The sequence below is a fragment of the Rhea americana genome, unplaced genomic scaffold (genome assembly GCF_003343005.1).
Source record: "Rhea americana isolate MKP2758 unplaced genomic scaffold, rheAme1 scaffold_363, whole genome shotgun sequence".
Taxonomy (NCBI): Eukaryota; Metazoa; Chordata; class Aves; order Rheiformes; family Rheidae; genus Rhea; species Rhea americana.
Genome location: NW_028186494.1, coordinates 45448 through 67021, shown reverse-complemented (window position 1 = coordinate 67021; position 21574 = coordinate 45448). Strand labels below are relative to the sequence as shown.

The 21574-nt window shown below is 35.5% G+C and overlaps 1 protein-coding gene across 1 annotated transcript in view; it reads right to left on the bottom strand.

Annotated features, from left to right (window-relative positions):
* Positions 1 to 19706: 19706 nt before the first annotated feature.
* LOC146591685 (histone deacetylase 9-like) overlaps positions 19707 to 21574 on the bottom strand; it is a 29913-nt gene continuing 28045 nt past the window's right edge. The window contains exon 6 of the mRNA XM_085312426.1: positions 19707 to 21570. Within this exon, the coding sequence (XP_085168552.1) occupies positions 21567 to 21570 (4 nt within the window). The 3' untranslated portion in view covers positions 19707 to 21566. The remainder of the gene's footprint in view (positions 21571 to 21574) is intronic.

Sequence of the window (21574 nt, the reverse complement as noted above, 5' to 3'; positions counted from 1 at the left end):
TTCTGAATTGCTTATGAACAGATTCCTCTGAATCAGCTCATCCCAGAAAATGTGCTCTTTTTTTTAAACATACAAGTAACATTGGTCATACGCTAGCAAATATTCATGTTAACCTTCACAAATTCCTCAGATCAACCCTGTGCTCATAAGTAYGACTGCAGCTGGTAGGATTTGTTATGGTGCAAGGGGTCAAACCTCTGCTCCAGAAACCCTTTGCAAGGGCAGGTAGACAAACTCTATTCAGACATAGATAAGAGCAGTTATTGTCTTGTCTATATTGTCTATATAGAAGGATTAAGAAATATGTTTTGGATTCTGACCATAGGGCACCAAACAGGTACAGATTGGGGACTGACAGATTGTCAGCTTCCTGTTTGAAGCCAGTTGGGCTGCAGGGGTTATCAGCAAACAGAAGTTAATGCTAGGATCTTTCTCTGGTGAAATGAGCGGTTTTTGTCAGAAGAGAAGCAAATTTTATTCTTCCACTATGACTCACACTCTCCTCTACTTCCATCTCCAAAGAAAATAAAACACATAAAAGAGATATTTATTTTCTATGGTCCTGAATCATATAGAAGCATAAATATTTGGTATACCATAGTCACCTAATAATGACAGCAGAGTTACAGGGGTATTTTGCCTGGCTGGCTGTTTCTTTCTTGTCTCTCATATTTTCATTAATAGACATGTCAAATCCTAAAAACTTGTGCAGTTTGATCACAGGAGTTATTTATCCATGTTAAACCCTACAGCTATAATGAAACTTCAGCACAAGGTAGGGCAGCTCCTCCTTTAAGTCTGGTGGTACTGCGAACAGGGTATGTGTTTAGGAAGCTGAAAAGATTCTTTTTTTTGTTCCACTAAGGAGATTTCCCCAAAGAATTAATATGTTCCATTTGGGTATGCTGCTGTCTGCAAAGAAGCCAAGGGATGGCTTCCAGTTGGGTGCAGTCCTAGAGGAAACATCAAGCATGTGATCCCTCCCCTCCCCACCAATCTGAACATCAGATGCAAGACATTAAAGAGATCCTACCAAGGGACTCTGTTTACTTGATCTTGTTCCTTTTATTCTTCCATTCTATTTTTGTACTTTTACAGCATATGGCTAGATGCTCCCAAACATTTGTTCCCCCTGAAGAGAATGCAGAGAAGTACCCAATCCAGAAATGGCTCTGCAAGCACCATCACACAGAGCTGGAAATCTCCAAAGAAAGTTAAACTTATGCAAATAGCTGAATTCTTTTGCTGTGTTGGTAATTTAAAAAGGAAACAAGCAGGAAGATCAGCCTGAAGAGTAATTTACATAACTCAGAAAAAAAAATCCACACGGTTTTAAAAGCACAGATTGGAATGTCTTAGTAGCACAAATTATTTGCTCTTTCTCTAAAATCCTGCAGTGTTTCCAGCCAGGGATCTTAAAGTACTTTCAGAACATTAATATATAGAAGTCTTCAGCTGGTATAAATCAGGATAGCTGTTTCAGATTGCATAGTCCTCTAAAGCAATCATTTCTTGTACCCACCTCCCAGATGAATCACTAAAACTGAGAGCTAGTATAAGACTTGATTAAAATTATTGGGCAGTCTTGGGGAAAAAGAAATGTAAAAAAATGCAGAAAATGCTAAGTCCATTGCTTTAATTACTCGAAAACCCTATGAAAGAATTATTGTTTATTCAATTTCTCCAGATCTATAGTATATGTATTTATTTGCAATAAATACTTATACAATGCATTGGTGCTGTTAGAGTGAAGTTTTCGCCAACAAATAGAGACCAGTCTGTTCTCTGAAAGAATGTGGGTCTATCTACCGTTTCTCTGTTTCACGTCCTGCATATAAATTAGTGTGCCATGCAATCACTGTCTTCTCCTACCTTAAAATTACACAACTTTTAAATATGCTGTTGAATGCACACTGATATGAAGAGGTCAGGAAGAATTGAAAAGATTGCCCCAACAGGTATATGAAACTTATGGTATCTATTATTTTTATGTGTTGTTTGCACATATGTTTTAATGTATCACAATATCAAGTAATGTCTATCCTCACAAAAAACGATACAGCATTTCTTTACAACTATTGGAGATTTTTTTTCTCTATCAGTAATATTCATTGTATTTATATTAGTGTCCACCTAAATTTTGGCTTACCTTATGCCACTTGTTTATGCCAGTCCTACTGTTAGATCATGTTCACCAAGGCCCAACCTGAGAACAAACTTCTCCCACTGTCTTCTGATCATCACTTTGGTCTTAGAGATTTCCTTCAAGATATGCCTAAATCCTGCAGATTTTATCTATATTAGTTTCTAAGTTATACCTTTTATACATTTTTTTATCTTTATAGCTTTTCTTTTAATATCTTTTCTTTCATCCTTATAGGTTTTCTTTATATCTGTTTTATTATTTTATATCTTCTCTATCTTTTATAGGCACAGCCAAAATTCCAGTCCTATTATTTTACAGTTACATTATTTGCTTTCTAGAGATACAAAATATCTTTTTCTTTCATTCTTCAAGAGGCAAAAGGTACCACATCAATACAACTCCACTACTGTAAACCATGCTCATTTCACTGGGATTTACTCATAGTATTAAACTTAAGCATATGCCTAACTCTTTAAAGGGTCAAGGTCTTCCAGGGGTGTACTCAAGTCAGTAATTTCAACTGTTAAACATGTGGGAGTACCTACAGTGCCAGTGAATTAAAAGTTTAAACATTTTAGAAGACTGATCATCTCTGCTTATTTTTTTTTTCTTTTTGGCTTTTGACTTTTGAAGACATTTACAGGGCCTGTTATTTGTGGGTTCCTTTATAAATGAATAATTACTTTGGCATCTTGCATTACATTTTTCCTAAATTATATTACAACTGGAATTGCAACATCTTATACACTCAAAAAGCATAAGAAATACTGACTACAGTATCTGCTGATCTTCTGATTTTTTATTATTATTTAGAAAGGTGGTTTCAATGTAATTATAAGGGCTCTTCTACATTTGATCTGCAGTATGCCTCAGTCAGATCCTCTGAATCAGTATTAAAAGCACTGAGACAAGAAAAATAGTTAGCAACCAGGGCAGACATGAGAAAAATATTACTTTGTGGTCTTCAGAATGCACTTAAAAATTAATAGTGTTGTCAAATAAAAATATCCAATTTCTAGAATATATGGGCAAATGTGGATAAACACACGGTGCACATTCACATCTGTGTTCATAACTGAGTAAATTCAAAGTTCAGTATTAAACAGAAGGGTCTGAGCTAGTTAAAAATTGAGGTAAGTTTGCCTGAAGGCTGTGGGTCTATGTTTCCATCAAATGATTATACCCTGAAAGAAGAGGTTACCTTCAGACGACCAAATGTTATCTCCACTTACTTTCATCTGTATATAAACTGTTACATAGAGGTATTGGCCAAAGAAGAACATGTAGTGGCAGGTCATCTCCTTGTGGAACATTTTTACCCTGAAAAGGGACTGCATATAAAATGAATTTTTTATTAAATGTTCCTCTGCCTATTTAGCATCATATCTGTGTAAACATTTGCATGATAAAAGAAATAAATGAAATATTTTCTATCTTTTTATCTTTTATTTCTTTTTCAGACTTCAATTTAAGCTGGTTGGTACCCTTCTATCTTGTGCAACATAAATAAAACTTATTTACTAAGTTCTGGCTGGTGGTTGAAGGACTAATGTGGCTTTTAAGAGTTATACAGCTAAAGATGCTATATGAGAAGAAAGAAATACAGATTCAAAGATGAGAAATCAAAATACACTGCATGACAAAATATTATTACCAATACTAGACAATAAAAAGCAATAATTATGGAATCCCATATTTAGTCAATCATTTTTCTATTAAAGCCATCCTAATATGTATGGGAAATGGTACTAGCATATACATATAAACATAGCCAAATTTTATCCTCAAGCACTACTTAAGACAGCATTTAGTTTCATGGTGCAGTATGTACCTATCAGAAAAGCAATTTGGTGCCCATTTGTTGTTATTACTTTATTTTATATAAACGGTAAGTCTTTAGAAGCTTTTCTGCCATAAAAATAATAATACCATTTAAGGGGGTATTTTAAGTTTTCTATTTTAAAATTTGGACGGTTGTAACATGGAGCTTAGAACACATATTGCATTTCTATTAAGCTTGAGTACAGTACAGTATATCCCTTTTGCTATAACTAAATAACTATCAGTTTTGCCTTTCTGTTAAGTCATTTCTTTCAGCAATATTTTATCACAAAAATCAGTAGACTTGGCCTGAAACTTTAACATAACAAGCTAATAATACTACTAAAATGGCTCACTGCCCCCAGTAAATCTTATTATATATAAAATGATTGTTCCTAAGACAACAAAAGTAAGTGTTATAATGTTAGAAACAGTTAAGTACAGAAGTAAAAATTTACCACAATGTATTGCATTTATAGACTTCACAAAATGATTGGCAGTATGATATTCTCTCCAAGGAATTTGGTGCATCTATGAAAAAGTGTATTATTTTGAGCATATTTTACCTTTTCAGTGTACTCTTTTCAAAGCAATTGACTTTATTAAAATTCCTTAGTAACCCAAGAACAGTAGGAAACTATAGGAAAGACAATGTAGTAGCTATTTTACTTGCATTTCCAGGAATAATGGAAAGTTGATTTGGGAAAAGAAGGAAAAGGGTGACATTTTTAATAAATCAAAAAGGGAAGAGGGTCTTCACGCTCCCAGGGAGAGATATCAGGTGTATCAAGTTTGTCTCTAGGTCTAAAATCTGTTCTCCTCATTTACAAACTCCCCAAAAGCTTTTTACTTTAAGCCTATAGCATCTAAGACAATTAGCAGGAATAAAGAAAATGTACTACCTGAAATACTGTTGTATATACTACAGCTTTGCAGTATTAACAGTCCACTTATGTCACCACTAGAGTTACTACTAGAGAAGTTTAAAATAGTTTTCAGTACTTGCAAAAGTAAAGTGTGGGGAGGAAAGAAGGGTAAACCTTGTACAAAATGCCTGGTGGGTCGGGTTGGAGTGGTTACATTTTTCATGGAAGCGATAGGTTCAGTGGATAAAAGATACAGAAATGCCTTGGAAAAAATCTGTACCACAAAATCTGCTAGATTGCTGCAAACTGAAGTTTGCCCAGAAAGGGAATTTTTTCCACTTTTGAACTGAAAAGAAAACAAATATTTTCTAGAAATCAAATTATTCATCAAGGTTATGGCCATTTGTGAAAGCATAATTCTATATCTGTTACATTCAGCAGCATGGCTGTGAATACAAAATATATGCAGTTATCTTAATTTTTTTCTCATATATCTCTATATATTCTCCTCACTACCGAACACACTGAAAGCATTGTTGCAAATGCTCTCTTCTCTTCTATTTCTTTCCATGTACTTATTACTACTTTAAGAGATATTTTCTTCATGCGTAGTCTTCTGTCTTATCTTAAATAGCAATTTCACAAGTTTCTGGATAGGCACTATTTTATTATACATTATATTGTCACTATTCCTTTGAAATGATGATATTCAGAAAATAGCTCTTCTGGATAATCTGATTTTTTAGCTCTTAAGAGATATTCTTTCAGAGGAAAGAAACAGATATATGTCATCTCCCCTTATCTTTTTATAACTAGCAATATATAATAGCAGAAAAGAAAAACACGGACAATTTCTTACACCCAAATCAAATTAACCAACAGGAAGCCTATCTGATCTAAAAGGGGAAGATATCATGGTACAGGCAGCAACAGCATCCAGCGCTTTTGTATTTGTAAATACAGGTCTGTTTTTTTTATCTCCCGTTCAGCAGAACTTTGACTTTTTCACTGGAATTTGGGCCACTTTAGCCCATTCCATTATTCCAGTATATGTTTAAACACACCAGCTGGGCTCCATTTTGATAGCCAAGAACACAACATCCCTCATATAACACGGTACTATATAGTACAGAAACATCAGATCTTCTTACTTTACCTCCCTGCACAAAAAACATTCTCCGAGAGAGGGTATTCCTGGGAGCGGGGGAACACTCATTCTGCAGCAGTAATTCCGACGTACCACACAGTGTTGGAAATTACTGCTTTTCCTGGTGCAGTTTCAGCTACTGTTTAGTTAGAAACGTGATCTCATGCTGGCTCTGGGTACTTTGGAGGAATTCTGCCTCTCTCATATTATCCTACCCCCTCTGTTCCCTTACACTCCTTTTTCCTCAACAAAATAGAGGAAATGATGATAGACTCCAAAGACAGAGAAAATAAAATGTCAGCACTTAAAAATCAACTGAATTGAACGGGTTTAGAAGGACTGAACACACAAAGGAAAGTACCAGACCTTAGTCAGGGAATAACATCAGGTACGCTAATATTTTCAAATATTAAACACTCTCTTGCAGGAGTGTTACACTTACAACTTTAAGAGTGAAGTCAAAGAAAGGACTGGAAAGAATTAAGGCTTAGGGAAATATGGAGCCCAATATGGTATGTCAAAGACAACAGAATTTTGTTATTGATTTCAGTGGAATTTTAAAAATAGTTCTTTATACATGAAATTCAAGGGGGAGTATTTTCATATAGAAAAGAACTCTACATGTTAAGGAATCAATATCATAAATAGGAAGATTAATATAAAAATATAAAAGCAGCAAGGGAATGTGCTTTAAAGCAATATCTGAAGCAGAGAGCAAGATGGTCAAGAGCTGCAGTGTCAGCTTCAGAGAAACTTCAGAAAAAAAAAGACCAATAAATTCTCATTCACTGAAACAATGAGGAAAACAAAAAAACACATCTGGAAGGATTAAAAAAAACAGGAAAAACAAAGAGCTCTGAAAATAATGATTGAAGACAACACCACAGAATTCAGGAATAATGTAACTCATCCATAAACACTTCACATTAAAAAAAAAAAAAAAAAAAAAAAAAGCAATAATGAACAGCAAAGCACTTGAGATCTCAGTCCCAGAAACAAAGTATAATAAAGTAACTACACTGCAATGTGATTTTACATTTTACTTAAACCTCCATTGATTTCTGGGAGCCAGCATTTCTTCTAATAGATTTTATTTGGTGTCTGCAAAGGATATGTAGAAAGTCTTGTGGTCCTAGGCCAATCGCGACTGTTTCAGTGGTGCACACAGAAGAAGGCTTTTATTTGTACCAGGCAACTCAGAGCACAAAGGCAGTTCCACTCCCCCAGGAGACTCATCAGGCTGATACAATGGAAATTCATTTGCCAATACAATCACTTACACCAACCCTTCATGTTGCCAGCATCTCTGAAGAAAGTCGGAAAAACTAAAGTTAAGTTTGGGATCTAGCTGAAGAGCATCTAAAAAAATTACATTTTGATGTTTCTGAATTAGCCTTTCCCTCCTGAACTTGTGTCCCTGCACTTCTACAAAATTGAACTGCTCATACCTTTTTTAATCATTTTTTGATCTTATTTGGAGTGGTAAATTGGATAGTCTCTTCGATAGCGTGAAACAGAGGAGGCTTTTTCTACCAGATGTTACAGTAATAAAACAGAAAGCTGTTTCCCATTATTGGCTGGTCCATCCTCATGTAGTCAGTTCCCTTGGAAACTGAGATTGATCATAATTTCAAGAAAATATAAGAACAAACTGAATCATTTGGCTCCTTTTTCAACACTTATCTCAATTTACAATGCTAACAAAACATCCCTAATCTCACTTCTGGTTTTATTTTTGTTGCACTTATCTCTCATAGTGACAGTTAATATAAGTTAGATCAGATATATCAGTAAACTAATTGCAAAGTTTCAGAAAATATTTTAAGAAATGTAAGTCAAATGTGCATTGCCATGTACTTCATTAAAAAAATGGTCATTGTTCAAGATCTGATAATCTGGATAACACAATATCTAGGTATCATGTGATTAAAAATCCTCATTGTATCCAAAAACTTGAACTTTTATTGAAGCCAGAATATATTTGATAAAACACTCTTTTTCCAGTATTTCACAGGCCTCTTCAGAAGTTCATAATCATTTATCTCCTCAGAATTTGAATGTGATTAGCTTTAGTTTGCTGACTGCAAATAAGAGGAGTTACCATTTATTTATTATATTCTTTTGTCATTTTAAATTCCTTGTTATAAAATTACCAACAGAGCTTGCAAACTGTTCAAAGGACTAGTTCAAAAGCAGCACTTTTCATGCTGTTGTCTTTGGATTATGAACATCAACTAAAACTCTGCAAAGATCTCTTTACTGTTCCAGTTCTTCACTTCCAGTTGCCAATCTATGTTTAAAAACAAGTAATTTTACACCAGCTGAGAAATTTGACACACTCTTCTCAACTACTCTTCCTTACAATCATTCTTGCAAGATAAAATTGCCAAATCTGTCAAAGGGAGCTGTGCAATCACAGTGAACAGGAGGAAGTTTTTATCATTCTTAATGGAAGGTGATCCAATAGATTTTTATATTGTGGTCCCTAAAGAAAGGCTTGAAGGCTCTTGGCACCTACGCAAAAAAAAAAAAAAAAAAAAAGAATAAATAAAAAAAAAATTATCAGCCGTTGATCATGAACAGCTAAGGAAAAATGTACTTATTAAAATTTGTAATCTTTGACTTATTTGCCTTTAAGATAGTTCAGTCACTGGAATAAAAAGAGAACCCTAAATTAGTGTAATGTTAGGTGTAGATTCTAAAAAAGTCTGTCTGTATACATAGCCATGTAAGTTAATTTTGATTTTGGAGTCCTAATTTTGTCACTTTCTGACTTTTATGAATTCATAACAAATTAATTAAATAATATCTAGAATTTATTTGATGATTTTTGTTCCCATTTATTGGAGAAATTCTTGCTGTTCATCCAGTTTTGTAAACTTGACAAATATTATTAATGAAGTAAATCTTTATCATCATTTTCATCATTACATGGTGATTTTTCTTATACAGTGCCAGACAAATGATTTGTGAGTAGTTTTGATATTATTTGTCCAGCATAGCTTTAAAAATACCTTGCAGTAACATAAATATTATTTTAAATTTGATGTAATAGTCTTTAAATCATTAATAAAATCATTATTTTATTTTATACTTTGAATTCTAATAAAAATAAGAGCTCTTAAATTGTAAATCTTGAAGTTTAATTCCAATTTTAGCTGGACACCGTGGCAATCCTGGCAACCTATCAGTCCAAGTGGAAACCCTGGTCATGAAGGAAATGGTTATCTTTGAAGAGACTTGACTGTGAAACCTGACACTAGTAAAGTCTTGCTTGTTAGGACACAAAGTAAGTCAGCTTTCCCATCACCTCGTTCCTCTGCTTTCTTCTCCAAGAAAGCAATAATAGAGATGACGAGTATCAAGACGAGATGACAAGCAAAGAATATTTAAAAATAAGCCGATTCTGCCAAGGCTCATATTTTCATCTTTCCTCTGGCTTTACCTCATCTCCTTAAATTCCACTGAATCACCAAAGGAGAACTCTGACCTAGTTGTGAAAAAAAGAAATTAAAAAATAATACAATTAGTGACTAAACCAACAAATCAGAAATACTCTGCAGACCGGAATCTAAGAAATACGCCTTTAGCAGGATTGCTACCTACTGATGAATGCAGCTCAAAAAAAGGCTTAAAGACATTAGAGAACTGCTGCAGCTCTAGAAAACCAAGCACTTCCAAAATTCAGGCACATAGTGTACAGATAAAAAACTTTTAAAATTGAATAGGGCATATTCATGAGCTACAGGGTAGGAAACTAATTCCTGATATGCTGTTCCTACAGAGTTGTGCTCTATCCTACTGTTCCTGAATTCTCTTTCAGAGAAGTAAGAAAAAAAAATCCTCAGTTCCTTTTTAATTCAAGGTCCTATATAAATATAAATAATGACTTATTTTTAAGAGGACAAAGCAATTGTTATTAGACTGGGCTATTGCAAAAAAAAAAAAAAAGTGGTGTTCTAGGTCATATGTATAAAAATATGGGTTTTGTTTATGTTATTATCCATGCATTCAATTTAAGGCTCAGTACAACTTTAAAAGGAAGTATATATTAGCAAGAAGAGACCTCAAGGGATTTGGAGTTTGGTTCATATAAACATATAAATGTTTTGATGTTTATTTCAATCTTATCTATGTAAGGTCACCAACACTGTTATAATACCCTCTTATAGAATATCTGTTTCTAATTCTAGGATGAAAAGACTCACAAAGTTTTGCTTTAACCTTTTTAAATCCTGTCAAAGATTTGGTTTATTCCGAATTTGGATTGAGGGTACAAGTTGGTTTGTTTTTGTTTTTGTTTTTTTTCCTATTTTATCCAGACTGATTCTGCCATGTCTTGTGTAAATCATTATAGCCTTGTCTCTCTCACTTCATTGGCTTTTTACTTCCATCTGTTTTCTCTCATCTTTTCCCCTTTTCTGTCTCATCTGCATTCTCTTTCTACTCTGTTTTATCTCATCTGCTTGCTCCTTACTATTTGTCCAGCCATCTGTTTTCCGCTTTACTAACATAGTCATCTAACATAGGTGGAGAATGAATGAGAACTGAGAGCTCCATTCTGTGAGATACCAACCACTTATAGCAAACTTTACCTTTTTTTTTGTTTGTTTGTTTGTTTTTTTGTTTGTTTGTTTTTTAAATAACAGTCCTGGACAGTTGTTCACTGCCCTAAGCAAATTACTTTTCTGAATGTAGCCTGAGTATATTGTGTTGTTATTCCTGGAAGCACTAATTTATGCGGGAGACATTTGTACTTTTCATAGAAAAGCATAACTCCCTAGTGTCCTACCTGCACACAGACAAGCACAGTATCATGGTAGGTAATGTATTAATATCTAAAGGGAAACGGTAAATATTTATCATTACGGTATTGGATATGTCTAAGAATATTCATGAATGTGCTTATTTTAATGTAAATATAATTAATTTAATAATGATGCTGCAATAAAAGCAAAATTGAAATTAAAAAACAATTGATAGACATGTGTTTAAAACTTTTCAGTATCAAGATGCAAATACCTATATTATTCTGTCACTGAAAATTGCTTAACATGGCAGGTTTAATTCTGCCCTGGGTATACCTTTATGACAATGAATATCACAATTCTATTTTCTAAAGCTATAACCTGGCCACGGATGTTTAGGAATAAACATTAACTCTTAAACTGAACTCAGTCAGAACATTCCAGCAGGAGTCACTTGAACTATTCTTTTTTTTCTTTTTTAAAAAAGAATAATTCTTCACAAATATTCAAAACTATGTAGTGAAGTACTGAACTTCCAGAAGTGTGGACTGAGACTTATTCATACTAGGGACCTTGAGAAGTTGCTCATGTTTATGCACTTTACCCGGTTATTTCTTCAGTGTTCTCCCTGGTAACAAAAGTCTCCAAATGTAATGTCAAAGGAATTTAGTCATGGTCATCACCTTGGCATCTGGTCCACCATTTAAAGAGAGTGAAGGTATTTCACAAAATTACCTGTGCATTTCTGTGTCTTAGGCTCAGGAATGCTGGCTAGACCCTGAGCTAAACTACCAACATCAGTAAGGTCCAAGCTGTGTTCTGTGCACCATTTTCTCAGGCACCTCCCCCAAATAAAATACTACTGATTTAGGAAAGCTATTGTATATCTTACGAGACTTACCACCTCTGATGTTGCACCAGTAGAACTGTATACTGGCCAAGGCTTTCAGTTCCCAAACCCTGCCCTGCTAGTGCTATCCCAGGAGATATTTTTAAGCACTGGAGAGGCAAACAGCAAGATCCAGACTCTCACCACTATATTATTAATATATTACTAATTACTATAAGCTAGTGTCCTGCTGTGCAGGATACTTCTGAAAACTCTGGACACTTCTAAAACTTTCCTAAAGTTACAAGTAAGATTTGGAGAGGTAGATTTCATGCAGCCTTGATTATGGAGTCCATATCTGATTTCTATAATCATGAAAACTGTGAAAGTTTTGAAATAGTGTGGAGAAAGGATTCTCCCCCTATTTAGAGCACTGTATTCTCCACTGAATATCAAAAGGGTCAGTAACAGAAGAATTCGGCCAATTTGGATTTTATCAAATAAAAGTAGCGGTGTTCATTCCACACTCCATGACATACTGTATTCTAATTTTTAAAAATTAAGTGCTAATCTGGAGCCCCATCAGAATAAATGTTGTTACTGAGAGCAGGAACTAGTTCTTTACATTTTCACAGAGGCTCTGTTCCGAAAGCTGGCACCTGTGCCACAACCTAAGCAGTATTTCTCTTATTATGAAATGCTGGAGGCATGAACCTGAGTGATTTGGAGATATTCAAGACAGCTTTTTTGGAAGGCAGCCACCAGAGTGTACTCTGTTACAAAATAAATCACACTGAAAAGATGCTCCCTGTCAAGCTGGAGATACTTTTAGAAAAGATCAATTACAAATATCATCACATTTATGTGACTATTTCTACCTTTGTTAGTGACACAAGCTTATTTCATACTCACTGTAAGATCCCAGTTGAGTTCCCCCAAGATTTCACACAGATCATAATACCACAAGCTCTTAAATCCAGGGGAGAAGTCTCATTTTTATAGCACAATGAAGTACAATTAAGGCATGGTTGTCTCCTGGCAAGTCTGAAATGATCTCCATCTCATCTCCTTAGGGAATATGTTGAAATGAAGCCATTTAAAAGATCTCTAGCCAACACTTCAACAGCTCTGAACTCTCAGAAAAAAAAGCTTTGAATTTCTGGAAAGGGTCATTGCTGAGAGGTAGTCCTTTCAGGATTATAGAGTACCACCTGACTGAACAATAACCTCATCCCAAATTACTATTATCATGTATTTTGGTTTAAGAACAACCAACAATGTTGGCTGTGGAGGGTGCAATACAAGGATGTAACAAAAAGTGTGCAAGCAAAGCAGCAAACCTTCCACTTACTTCATCAACACACTGAAGTGGATACCTTGCCTAGGGATATGGATGCACTGCACACTGCAGCATGAAACAAACATGTCCATGCTAGCTTTAAAATGTTTGGATACTGAAAATTTTTGCCAAAGAGGGACTGGGTTCTATACAGTCTAAGAAAACCTTTCTTGCTAAGAAAAGGTAATTTACCTCAGTGTGGTATATCACCCCACATAAAGCTTCTTGCACCCTGAAAGATCAGCTTCTAGACAGCTGTAAACTGTCAGTTTTGTTGACACTGTGCAGTATAGACAAAATTAATTAGCATAGGTACTTCCTGAGAATTATATCTTCAGGTGTCATGCAGGTAGCTGAAAGCTGGATTGAGAATGTCTACACTTCCTTTGCATGTATGGAAGTGCCAACATACCATGAGACACTAGCTTAGGATAATGTCCCTAACCGGATAGGCATGAAATCATATGACTAACTAAATTTTCCCCAAAAGTATGTGAATAACCATTATGCAGAACAGAGATGAATTTATCCAGGAATGACATCCAAATCCAGATGTAGCACCTACCCTTAGACACCTACAGTACAGGACTCTGCCTCTGAACTGAGTCTAACCTCCCATTATATTCAATGGAGACAGAAGAGTAAATTCAATTTCCCACACAAAGCTGCCCAGCACCACTTGGGATGCAGGGGGTTGTCTATCCCAATTGCCTGCTGACACTCCAAAAGGGCATAGATCTCGCATGAATCCTGTTCTATGTCTGTCACCCACCACACGCTACCTCACCTCTTCCAGTGCTTTTCACATAACACTAGACAGGCACGTTTTGACAACTGAATCAAAGTCCTGGTCCGTACGGTCAGTGACATCTAGAAATTTGTTCAAATAATGGAGGCATGTCTGTGCTTAAGGTTGAGCCAAACAGCTCTCTAGATTTGGCTGACGGTATTGATGAGGGCACCATAATGGGAACTTAGCTGCCTTGCTCGCAGGTAGACACTTACATTGCAGGCACATGGCTAGATGTCTGAATTTGGCCCTGAATCTGTTTAGATGTTTACTCTTAGCCCTAACCTTATGTGAAATCTGAGGCCAAAAACCACATCATCAATATTGTTGAGAAACCAAGATAAAAGTTCCATCAGAGAAATCATTCTAGCAAGCCTCCTTTTAATGCTATTCTTCACCCAATCTTAAGATACGGGGGCAGAGAAGGACTCCTGGGTGAAGAATAGAGGAATTCAAGCTTCTTGTTCCAAATAGGTCATCTCTCTTCATGTTCAAAGCAGAAAGGACATAAGGAAGTGAGTCACGTCTATATAATCGAATTTTTCAAAACGGATCTCAAAATGTAAGGCTGCTTCTCACATTTTTCTTTAGAGTACTACTAATAATAATCTCCACACAACAGGCAGAATCTTCTATTTTCTCTCAACAGCTCATACACTGATGCTTTTTCAGGAAAAAAGTCAAAGTCAAATCTGGGCAACTAGCACTGTTATAATAATTTATAATGCTAACTATCTAAATTTTACTAAGAATAATAGTATTCATAAGCAGCATGGGCAAGACAAGGCTTAGCACTCTGTTAATTCCACAATCCTTACACAATGTAATATGCCACAAATAGTATGGAATGGCACTTACACAATAGCTTCCATTCAACAAAAACTTACTTGTTTTTAACTGTATAATGGATGAATTATTAGCACATTTCAAGAAGTCTAAGATAGGATTGACTGCAAATTCAAAGTAATGCTTCATATTACATTTAGAACAAAACTTCACTTCTGCTAAAAATGTTTTAAGCACAAAACCAAAAGACAATCCATGGGAAGTCTTTTGCATTTTTTCTATATTTTTTAAAGAATCATTTAATTTGTATATATTTTCCTGTGTTTCATTACAGCACTATCAATCGCCGCAGTTACTTTGGAATACTGTACATATGAATTAAATTAAGGTAAGAGAGCTATTAGGAGAAAATATGCAACTAAAAACACTCCCCATTTTTTCTTAATCTTAAATCTGACCTTGTTAACAAGCAGGTGCAAGACTTCACACTACAACCAAAAACAATACAGAAGCAATAGTTCATTTTTCCTCTAATTGTTCTTTTCTCTAAATTGTATTAGCTACCATTTGTTTTATGTGATATTCATGATTAATCCTTTTTATTTTTTCAAGTTTATTGTAGTCATGGAAATAAAAGTGCAATCCTTTGATTACATCACACAGAAGTAATCTATGAGAATATAACATGTCTCACAGTATGAGAAATGTATCCCAGTTGACTTCCTCAGTCAAAAGAATTACCTACCTAAGGTATCCTTAGGTAGAAAGTTCTCTGCAGTGAATTATTCCCCCTGTTTTTGCTAAGTACAGCAATGAAATCTCACAGCCAAAAAAGTATATGTATATACATTAGGTAGGTAATATGCTTATTAACTCTTTCATGGTCCTTTACCAGGATAAACTTACGATAGCCTGTCTGAATGCAATCTGTAACTGTATAAACAGATACAACATCTATTTAAATCTTCTTAAATGGTGTTATCTTCTAGTTAATTTCTTGTCATCATAGCACATAAAAACCTATATAATCAACAACAAAATGCAGTGCTGCCAAAACATATGTTGCAGTCTCTTCACCTAAAAGCAACTTAATTAACCCAAATGATTCAATTTACCTCTTATTTAAACTTTCTAAAATGATGTAAAGGAAGAGTAATGAAAATCAGAATCAAAATCTACCTTCAGCCAAACTGCAGAGTATATGGACACATAAAAAAAAAGGACATTCAATTATCTTTTTTTTTTTTTAATCTGTCATTTCAAAGTTATAGGAATTTCACGGGAATATTGATTAGGAGGACTAGCATTTCATCTTGATTCAGCCAGTGACGTGCTGTGTGGTGTCTATAGTGTTTTGAAAATATATAGCTAATACCATTACATCACATAGGTGGGTTTATGAATGTTTTTGTTATACTTTCTTTTTTAAATTGCACATTTACAAGTAATTGTAACTAAACTCTAAGGCGGAAATTATTAAATTGTGTAGCCCTCCACACCCCACATAAAAATGATCTTTTCTAGGGATTCACAATAAGAATTGTAGCACCTTGGAAGATCTTGGAAACCTTGGAAATAAGTAGTTTAAGCTTCCAGGAAATTTTTCTCTTCATTAAAATGCTTCCTCACTATCTCCTGCTTGATTTATACCACCCACCTAAGCTTAACTTTATAAAATTTGTAGACAGATGTGCAAAGGTCAAATTATAGCATCAGTAGATTATATAATCCTATTCCTTATATTGAGGAGATTAGTAGGCATATGTGCAAAGGATGAATTAAATCACTAATAGATTTAACTTAATTTAATAGATTTGTTTAACAGAATACCAGTTTGCCTAGTCAAAAGAACTTTTTTCCAATATTCTACAATACTATTATAACCTCATATATATATATTTATTTATATAAATATTCACCTAAATTCCATCATCTTTGATAAAATATGGTGAGTCTAGGTAAAGTACATTCACACAAGGGTTACAGCTGCTTCTCACTGACACATCACAACAGCTCACAGCTATGCTGCTTCTGTTAAAAAAAGCTATCTTTTTGATTTAACAGAACAAAAAATGTTCTATGCAATTTTGTTATGAGATGCAGACTATATCTGACATGAACAACCATTTCTTCTGTTTACAGAAGCAATAATTCAAATTTTGCTTTACTGCAATACTAGCTCAAACTATCTCTAGCAAGCATGGTATTCAGCAGGAAGTTTTGGGCTTTTTATTTAGTTACATAAAATTAAAGCAAAAAAAAAAGATATTTAATAAAGTTCAGAACATCTGCCCATCTGCAAATACTGCTTATGGGAACATTTTCATGCTATGATACCTACACCACTGTTTTCTCACAAAACAACCTCTGGTATTAAAATGGAAATTTTTGTTTCCTGATAATTGTAATGAATTATGATATTTTCAAAAGATATTTTCTCAGTCCAAAGAGTGATTCATTAATGCTAATAAAATATGTATCAAGATATAATGAGCTCCCTGTGATGCAGACAATGAGTTTAACAGGTTAAAATTTCACAAAATGTTGATTAAAGTATTAAAAATGTGCTTCTTTTCATTAAAGCATATAACCAAATTGCCATTATACTGACACAAAAAATAGTAAAATGACATGGCATAAGAAAGTGAAGAAAAACAAGAAGCCTTCAGGCTTCTTAAGTAGAAGTCCTTAGTGTTAAAAAGCCTTCAGTTATATTCGCATAAAGTTTGCTTTATAGAATATATTTTATTTGTAAAATAACATAAGGTGGAACTATCCTAAATTACAGTAGCTTGCTTTGTGAAACTGTATTGCCTTAAAGAAAGGGCCAAATAATCTGTAGAATGCATCTTTGTGACCTTTCTAATTTTTATGAAGGAATCTAAGACTTTTCCAAGCTATTAAGAAAAGCAGAACTATTAGCATCATCAAAAAAAAAAAAAAAAGAGGAAATTAAAAACAAAATAAAATGCTCACAGATACACAACGTCAGAACTGATTTTTAAGTTCTCTCTAATTTTCCTCTAAAGCTTATGGAAACAAAGTGTGTGTATCTTAATCTGAGCTCCACAGTTGGGGTTCCATTACCAATTAATATTCATCAAAATTTCTTTATTATGTGCTAGTGTTGGTAATATGGAATCTGGCTCATACTGGCCAATATTGTACGTTTTCACTAGTCTCAGGAGGCTCAGTCCTGCAAACATTAGCACACGTGTAACTTTCCTGAGGTAAGTAGCCCAATTGACTTAATAACACGGAGTTAACATGCAAATGTATTTATCCACATGTCCAAGCATTTGCAGGATCTGTCCCAGGCCTTCCACGGACTCCCAGTCTTCCCATGGGCATCTATGGCCCGAAATCTGAGACAAGTCTCTCCTACTGTAGTATGTCCAGATCTGAAAACTCATTCATGCACACGAGTTTAGCTTTTTCTTTTTCTTTTTCCCCCCCCCCCCCTTTTTTTTTTTCCCAGCAGCACCACCAGCTGGAGCAACTAAGGAGATTAGGACCAAACTCTGAAAATAATTATCCTGAAGAGAGTAACTCACAACCAACATTGCTAAAATACCTCGATTGTTGCTTGCCGTTACAGTATTTCACAGGAGCCTTCCTGTTTTTGCAGGACATGTTACAAGTTACCCTCAAGATACCAGGCCGGCTGCGAGGAGTCAGTTCTGTAGGGTGTCAGGTCTGCAAACACACCGTAGGGGTTTCCTCACTTTTTCCCACTTCAAAGAAGCATTAAGAACAATTTCTCTTTATTACAGATTTTAACTAGATTTCTTTCTCCTGTGATGATTAATTAGGCGTTTGTTACGATTTGCCTTCTTTCCACCTCTAAGAATAAATGTTCCCTTCTGCTAATCAGACATAAACAAAATGTTTTGAAAAGTAATCACTTGTTAAAAAAAAATGGAAATTGGGCTTCTGTGTTGTGAGGAATGTACACACATAGCACAGTGAAATTTAACACTGGTAAATGATCTGACTACCTCAAAGTGAAGCTTTTGCCTTCCTACAGTGGCCTTTCACCCTGCCCTTTCCTCCAATCTGAGGAGAGCTGATGTTGATGGAACATATAATGGCTCCTTTCCTGTGCAGTAAAGTCAGCAATAAAGCTCAGTAATTAAGGTGACCGGGGAGGCCCAGCCCAGCAGGCTAGTGGTGTGGCGAACACTTTTAGAACTTCAAACAATATCAAAGTCACTGAAAAACGGGCCTAGTTCAGGACTGGTTTGAATTAAGCCTCACTTCCACACGCACTTTTCAAATCCAAGCTCAAACAAGAAAGCCAAGGCCTTCTGGATTTCATTAGAGCCAATTATCTTATCTGTTTCATCTCAGGCCTGACCCTAAGGCTGGCAAACAGCTATTCAGTGCGTTTGTGTGGTTGTTTGAGAAAGCCTCCAGCCAGCCAATGGCCTGAGGAACTGCTAATTAAAACACAGTTGCCCCCTGCCTCTAGTGATTAAATATTTTCAAGCTTTTGTAAATAATTTTTCCATTCTTTGCCCCAAGCTTCAGCGGTCCAATACATGCGGTATTTTTTTTTTAAGTTTGTCAAAGAATACTGCTGGAATTAAAGTTGTAATAAAGCCTAGGAAGCTCTTATATCTTGCTTCACTTTGGCAAGTGATAGTCTACAAACTCACAAAATACGTATACTGTTTCTTAGGGAATTAATCAGCTTATTCTGCTTGAAGTGATACAGTGTATAATAGGCCATACATTTGGTCAATAGTCATCATGTTTCCTCAGATGTAAACACGATATGTCTGCTCATGGGCTTAATGAGGCCATATACGCTGTAGAAGTGTTCCTGAGAAGGATGGACACACTTCTAAAGTCCGTTTTGGGAAGGACAGGATCCTACCAGTAGTATATCCAGATGTCTCATTTGAAAAGAACAGTCCCAAAATACAGGTCGCTGGCACAGAGTCCCAAATAAAATCTGGTCATTAAAACATTCATAAGAAGCAAACAATTGCATGTCTTTCATCTGGGCTGACGTGGTCATTCAGTCTCCATCTTCCCTTTCAAGCCATGGCCCTGGCAAGACCTCCCTCTGCTTAGCATCACAGCAGAGGACCTGGAGGGAGACGTAGTTCTAGCCTTGGTGCCAACCACTTTGCCAGGTTGTGTGACTCAACATGTCCCTTGTACCCACTATAAACAGTGCTGGCAGCGTGTACCTGGTGTGTAATAAGATGTGGGGAGAAGTAATTTTTTTTCCTTCTCTCTGGTAGCTTTACAAGCAGAACATATGAGAATATGTCATTCAAATTAACCTTATAACTCCTTACATCTTACCATTATGGTTAATAATAATAAAAAATAGATATTAGTATAGTACATTGGAGTCACAATAGATTTTTCATTGGAAAAAAAAAAGCACAGAATACTGATGCCGGTACCTGGTATCATGATCTGGAAAATCAACTTCATAAGACTGAATGAAACTGAAATAATTAAAAAACAAAATGGCAGAAGCTCAGTTTAACTGGTGGAAATGTTAGCATATTCTGTATTTCAGAGACATACTACAGAAAAAAATTGCAAAATTTAGCCATTGCTGTGATGTGACTTCCAACAGAGAAGGTAAAAGGTAGCACAAGTGCTTATCTGAGTGACAGATAGAAAGATGGTTTTGCCTACAATGAGTGACAGTAGGAGTGGCTTGGGGGTAAGAATTCAGTTACATTAGGTTTAAACTAAGGGTAAACTTTGATAAATGATATATCAGAGTATTCCAGATTTTCATGATGCGCAGAAAAGACAGATCAGATATAGTTCTGATGTAATTGGCTGACAAATAGTAATTGAAGTTGCATTGTGAATGAACTATCTTCTAAAGAGATATAAAGAAGCAGGAGCAGGAATCAAGACCGAAAGCAGAATGTTGTGAAAGCACTGAAGAAAACTGGAGAAAATGCTGGTTCCCCTAAAAACCAAGTTAAAGGAGCTACTAGAAATGCTGAGTGAAATCCAGGGATACTAGCCATTGGAGGCAAGGAAAGACAATTTTTCAAGACAAAGATCAGCAGAGTCACTAGAAGCAGATGACAGGTTAATGAAGAGCAGAAAGAAATACAGACTCTGAGCTTTGGGCTCTGAGGTTTACGCCAAGAACAGTTTCAGAGAAATGGAAGGATGAGCTCCTGTTTTGGGGAAGGTCTAGAACTGAAGCAGAGGATAGACAATAACAGATACACTCACACCTTGGGGACAGAGAAGGAGAAAGGAGAGGGAGTGAAAGAGGTTAAGAGTGTTTTTTTTTCTTTCAGTGAAACACAATTATATCATTTGAGACAATAGCCATTCAGGGTTGGAATTTGAGGTTAACAAGATTAATTAGGGAAGAGAAAAGCTTGTAGCCCAGCACAGATCAGCTGATGAAAAAGAATGATGACCCAGGTGCCAGGCGAAAGAGTTAGAGAAGAACAGATGAGGAGCAACGTTGTGATCAGAGGCAGAGGACAGAACCATGGGAGGGGAACTGCTGTGTAGAATTTGACAAGTGGTCAAACGAATGTCTCAGAGAGAAAAGTGGAAGGAAAATGGCAGGGGAAACTCTTAAAGAATGCAGTGTTACCTATGTCTAGTAATTAAAAGACTATTGCTTGAACAGTCTAATAAGACAAACATTTACTAAATAAGCCTGTACACTGGGGAAACGTATAAGAGGAAGCAAACTTATTTCCATTACTTAAAGTTCTTAAACTTGCCCCGCAAGGGCAAAAAGGACAATATAAACATTTCCATTTTTGTTCAGTGATTTTTTCCAGAGGTGCCAATGACTGAACTTGACACAGAGCAAGTCAAAATTAGCTCCAGAACATTCACCCACTGGCTGTTCTCACTTTCAAGGACAGTTGATACTTCTTAGCAGTGGTCCATCTGATGGTACAGAGTTGGAATTGCCTTCCTGATCAGCTGGAAATCAGAGTCTTCAAGCTGTTACCAATTCAGCATTTCTTTTTCTGACTTTGCTTGCAGTTTCTAACAAGAATTACATCAAAAATGTGGGTAGCTCTTTTAAACACTTGTTTCTTGAAGAATCTGTAGGTTTTTTCTTGTAGACTTGTAGTCTACCTGG